The sequence below is a fragment of the Rhincodon typus genome, chromosome 7 (assembly GCF_021869965.1).
Source record: "Rhincodon typus isolate 14 chromosome 7, sRhiTyp1.1, whole genome shotgun sequence".
Taxonomy (NCBI): Eukaryota; Metazoa; Chordata; class Chondrichthyes; order Orectolobiformes; family Rhincodontidae; genus Rhincodon; species Rhincodon typus.
In genome coordinates, this window is record NC_063338.1 from 54,763,841 (window position 1) to 54,770,004 (window position 6,164).

Genomic DNA, 6,164 nt, shown 5'->3' on the forward strand with positions numbered 1-6,164 from the left:
CACAAGCCAACATACAAGTACATTTCAGTGAGCACAACTGACAGTATAATTATCATAAACAAAAACAGAACTTGCTGGAAAAGCTCACCAGATCTGGCAGCATCTGTGAAGAGAAATCAAAGCCAATGTTTTGGGTCCAGTGACCCTTTCTCAGAATTTCTCTTTAGTATATTATCGTAATTCATCAAGGTTCTACCGTCAACCACTTTCTGGAATTGAAACCTAGGAAATGAAAAGGCTCCTGGTCTCTTTAAACTAGTTCTTTCAGAATACTGCACAGGTATCTAGGGGTGTGACAAGTGTATTAGATATTTCACTGTCGTCCTGTTGTGTGAAGCAGCTTTTTAAATCGCAAGTTGCTGGACATGCAAGCTGTTACAGCGAAGTCAACATTGCATTGATCTTGGTGAATGATGTGATTATGTACAGTCCCTTAATCATAGAGCACCAATGACAAAGAAAGAAACAGGAGGAGCGACAGAAGGAGCAATGTAAATTAAGAATAAAATCAGATACGGAAAAAAAAAGGAAAAGATCAGCAGAATACACAGAAAAAATTTCAAAACGTCTACAGCAAATTTGCATAAAAATGGCACAAAAATGCTACTCATAGACCTCAAGGAGTATAAGTTGCATCAATAAAACAGCTCTTACATTAATAACCACCAGGCCTAATTTGCTGCAGTGAATTTATTTCAACAGCATCTCTGCAGCAATTTCTTGAAACTCAGTGACAGGGAGTGGCTGTTTCAGTGAAACTAACAGTGGACTAGTGCAATTTGTTCAGCAAGTTGGTGTTTCATGCTTGTCAGGGTATCTCTTCCTTACCATAAATTTTTGTGATTGATATGTTATAACACCAGGTGAGTTAAGCTCAATTATTTTCCCAGTAATTTCTGGGCAAAAATTTTAACTTCAATGTTTACAATGGCAAAATTAACTCTGCTGCTCAACATTAAATTGAAAATTTGAGATTCAAGTTCTAAGAACATTCAGCTTTGCTGAAGATTATTTGATTCTGGCAATTTTGCACCCTCAAAGTTAAAAGTTCAGACCAATGTATGATGAAAAGGGGTACAAACATTGCTTATATAAACAGTTTTCTGAATATTGAAATTCTGTTTGGTCAATACAAGGATGTTCATAGCATCTCATTTATGGACATTTTTAAAGTTTGCCTCCTTGGATTACCCTGTTAAATCCCAACCTCAATTTCTGAAATACACAATTGCACAAAAATGTCTAGAAAACCCCACTGAAACAATAGCATAGACAAAGTACTCTCCAAGGTAAAGCATAAAGGCTTGGGGGCTCACTAACTCACACCAAATTATCTTTTTGCTGCTTGTGGTCTTTTATGACCTTATTGTGATCTACTGTTTTGCACCAAAGTCCTCCCAGGAACTATTAGTTCCACCACTCTGATAGCTAAATTAGTATGTGGTGATAAAACTTAAGCTTTCATCATTCCTGCTCCTTTCCTTTCAGGAACAGATAGAAATCTTTCAGGAACAGATAGAAATCTTCCAGTAAGGATGGGCAAATTGTGTCTCCACTCATCACAGCATTCAAAAGGGCCCCTCAGGGATGACCAAGGCCATGATGGTTTATCTTTTTTGGAACTGCCTGAGAGGCACACATGACTAATGAACGTGAGGAGGAAGCATGGTCCCCAGGCATTGATATTCATACCTACTAATGATTCCATTATGTTAATTTGGCATCTGAGGCAACTCTGGAGTGAAAAATCAACCAACATTCTTGCCACTCGCAGGGACTGCTGTTTACTCGTGTTTGACTTTGCATCTAAAGTAAACTTCAAATTCAGTAGCGCTGTTCAGGTCTATCACATAAGTACGAACTTTCAACGAACTGAAATGAATATAAGTCTGAAACACATTCATTGCTGACATAAACATACCTTAAGCTGACAACTGAAAACTTCATTGTCAGATTTTAATCAGTTGAGTGTGACAAGTGCATTAAAGTCACTCCTACAATTGCGTGAGTACTCAAGGTTTCTACTACTCCAATCAATACTGCAAACAAGCTCGTCTTGATATTCATTAAGAAGGCGTCAACACAAGTTTCTGAATGTAAAAGGTAACATAGGAGAAGGGAAAACCCATTCTCAAATTTCACATCCCTTCCTTTTAGGGAAGGCTGTAGACTGCTGATATGGACAGGCCTTTAATAAAGAGTCTCCAATCACCGTACCTCAAATTGCCATTTTCCTGCTAAATACATAATTAAGTTTTGTAAAATAAAAATGCAAAGAATAGACAATGTTCAAGAACTTTCAGTAAAAACTTAATTATATTAAAAATTCTACAAAAGTAACAAATTCAAAACTGGACATGAAACTTGCCGTGTTTAATGTTCAATGTAACTAACTTGCTCAGCAAAGCAATCATTTTATACACCTGCATCTAAAGAAGCTCAAAATGGTATTTTTTATTCCCCCTCAAATGCTATCAGACCTGCTCAGTTTCTCCAGCACTTGCTTTTACTGTAACTGCAGATCTGCAGCATTTTGTTTTTACGTTAACATTTATATTGGATACCAAGTGTTACCTACTATGGTACGGTTGCTCACAAACATCATTGTCACCACCACTTTGTTTCCATGCATCAGTTGCATCAATGCTCACTGTTGGACTTTGTTTGACAGTCAGTTTATAGGAAGATGAACCATAGAGTGTGCCCCCTCTGCAGCGCCACCACATTGTTGTAACTTCTGCATCACACTCAAACATTTTTAATGGTTGCTCCTTGTTGTAAGGATCAAGGCCAAGGCATTTTTTAGAGCCAATATTGAACAGCCGGTGCTCAGACACCCATTTCCATTGCTGAAGCTCTTCTAGCTGATTGCATTTGTTCATAGTAAATCCAGAGGAATTCACTTGGATGCATTCTTTCAACTTTTGATGCTGGATGGCAAAGATGTCATTTCCTAAGTGACAAGAAGGAAAAAAAAGGACAAGCAATGAGAAACTCAAATTAATTTAAGCATTTTATTTTAGAAACAAACTCACATCATACATGAGGAATAAAGATATAAATATTATAGACGTCCACCTGACCAAAGCACAGCATTTCAAATAATCATAAGATGACATTTCTCCCCCGTAAATTGATAGTCTCTCATGACTTAAGATTGATGGATCACAAAACAAATAGCACTACAGGAACAGAAGAATTAACTAAGCATTCCATTGTTTACTATCGTGCACTTTTAAAAAAAACACAGCAGGATGATTGATACTCAGTCATGCAATTCCACCTCCAACCCCAGAATTAAATGCAATGCACTATTTTACTTCCCTTCATGAAGTACGACACCTCACTCTTAAAAGTCCCCAAGGGTTGTGAACACTAATTTCAAAACCAAAGTTTACACGGATGAGTCATGAGTACAGTTCTTTCATGCAATCATTGAAAATGAAAGCAAATTACACAATAAAATGCTGCCAGCAGTATAAAGGCTTAGCAATTTAGTGATCCTTGATCAGAATAATGCAAGAAAGTTTTAGATTTGTGAACTTCATACCCATGTTGTGTTATGAAACGCTTGATAATAAATGATTTCATAGTATCCCTACAGTTGAAAACAGGCCATTTGGCCCAACAAGTCCACACTGCCCCTCTGAAGAGCATCCCACCCCTATCCCCCTACTCTTTTCCCTGTAACCTTGCATTTGCCATGTCTAATCTACACAGCCCTGGACAATATGGGCAATTCAGCATGGCCAATCCACTTAACCTGCTCATTTTTGGACTGAAAGAGGAAACCTACGCAGACACGGGGAGAATGTGCAAACTCCACACAGACAGTTGCCAGAGGGTGGAATCGAACCTGGGTCCCTGGCATCATGAGGCAACAGTGCTAACCACTGTGCCATCTTACCACTTCAAAAACATATTGCTGTGCTAAACAGAAAATTCAACAAAACATAATTTCATTGGCAGTGAGAGAATAAAACAACAATTTCTACAAATTTACAGAAGATGAAGTACCAGATTATTGATACAGGATCCACATTCTAGTTGTTTATAAGTTTACCACTATTTTGCCCAAAAATCAAGATTAAATCATAGAATTAGTTTTCTATAGGCAAGTTTACTTTTCCGAACATCGGAAAGCGAGCTCACAAAACCTAGATCTATTCAATCCACGGCAATTAGTACGGTAACATGGCAACTCTGATGAAATCAAGAGCACTGACAAGCATCACAATTTGAATGTTACCAGTTCATCCATGTTCTTTCCGCTCACCCCCCAACACAACAAACACCATTTACCACCTTTCCCCTCCCCCAAGAAACATCACTGTTTTATCCTGTCTACTAAATGCCAAGTGCAGGTGTCTGGAATGCTGTTCTTCCAAACCAGCCGTCTCGTTTAACCACCTGCAACTCGAAATACGCTGGCTGCAGTTGGCCAGGTTAACATTGCTCATTGTCAGCTAGCACACCGTGGCTTTCCCAATGCATCACGAGAGAGAGATAAAGGCACTGTCCAGCTCCGACTGTACCTCCTCTGCCCAACCATATGAACATTTGACAAGTCATGAGGTCAGTAGTTTAGACCCACTCTGTTATGGGTTCACGCAAAAGTGGGGTGAGCATCCTGACAGCGAAAACAAAATTTAAAGGACATGGAGAGGGACAAATAACATGTTCAACATTAAACTTCAGCCCCGTTCTATTCCACGGAACTTTGTGATGCAAAGACGCCTTTGCAGATAAGCAGTTCTCAGCTGAAGACATTTTCTGGAAATTACCAGTCCACCCCGACCAGAACAGAAGTAAGTAAGCTTCCTTCTTCACCGGTGCCAAGACACTTGGATTTGAGCCAGGGAAATATCCGGTCTTATCTCGAAAAAGAAATGTTTCTTTTATTCAAACCGGCAATATTATACCACCTCATTCACAGATAATCGCCACATTCGTGTAAAACAAATAGATTGACAGAACAGATATTCACAACGACACGTTGAAATGCGACACACCAGCTGAACGTACACATACGACTGTTTTAAAGTGAACCGCACCTGCACCCTCAGAAGCTGTTATGGCCCAACCTTCAACAAAGACCTCAAATATCAGCCAGAAATAGAGATGAATCTGTCCATTGTGCCACCTCTTCATGCCTGCGCAGTTTCCAGCCTGTTTCTGGTGCTCACGCTGCGATGCTGGCAGAATATGAAATTCACCAGCCTGTCCTCGCCCCCAGATCTACACAAGCAAACTCGCATTCGATTGGCGGAGGCAGGCTGTCCTTCAGTGAGCAATTTCTTATTGGCTGCTCACCATAGGCCATGTTCACCGTAATATCTCAGAAGTGCAGTCAAACAAAAGTGAAAGCTGTTACCGTCTTAAAATAATCAAATATATCCATTTGATTAATTCAATTGTCTGCATCCACAATTCACTGACTTTTGGACGAGCAATTCCTTAAGGAGTTGTGTGCATTTCGTATGTCATGTTATGAAGTTATTTCCGGGAATACCTACGTTTGCTGTATTCAAATGAAACTTCACCTGTGGGTGGGTTGCGTGTTCTTACATATATTATTTGCCATTTTCATTTAGACTATCATCATTAACAACATGCGAGATATAAAACAATTATTAACGAAGACATATGCTTAGGGAAGGAGGGAAGGTAGTTTCAAAAAATTGACAGAAAAGCAAAATACTTATGGCAGATTTGCGCTGAGACGTGTTTTAACATGAGATTGTTTGCGTTCTGAAAAGTATGTTCCTCTTTAAAACAAAAAAAACTAATCATGCAACTCAACGGATGAATTTTTAAAAAGGACAAAACTAAAACGAAAGTAAAAGGCACACGCGAAGTACCCAGACAATTAGAGGATGACATTGGGAATGTGAAGAACCTTGCAATGGTCAAAATAATCAGGAAAGAGATGACTACGTTAAATGATCGAAGACTAACACAGATGACAAAAGAAATATCAGGATCGGAACATCAAAGGAAACCTAAATTCACACAAAGGCATATTAAATTACCTCAGTATTTCCTAATAAACTAGCAAGGTGCATGGTTATGAGTTTTTAAATCGTCCAAAATACAAAAGGAGTCGTTTCCCGTATACTATGCAGCCGCCTCGTGCTCCCACGAGGAGCTCGAACAGTTCATAC

At 39.0% G+C, this 6,164-nt stretch overlaps 1 protein-coding gene across 2 annotated transcripts in view; it reads right to left on the reverse strand.

Annotated features, from left to right (window-relative positions):
* ly75 (lymphocyte antigen 75) overlaps positions 1-5,229 on the reverse strand; it is a 145,592-nt gene extending 140,363 nt beyond the window's left edge. For both annotated transcript variants that reach the window (XM_020529208.2, XM_048598981.1), the window contains exons 1-2: positions 5,055-5,229; positions 2,579-2,953 (exon numbers count right to left, since the gene is read on the reverse strand). In XM_020529208.2, the coding sequence (XP_020384797.1) occupies positions 2,579-2,953; positions 5,055-5,151 (472 nt within the window). In that variant the 5' untranslated portion in view covers positions 5,152-5,229. The remainder of the gene's footprint in view (positions 1-2,578; positions 2,954-5,054) is intronic.
* Positions 5,230-6,164: the final 935 nt, after the last annotated feature.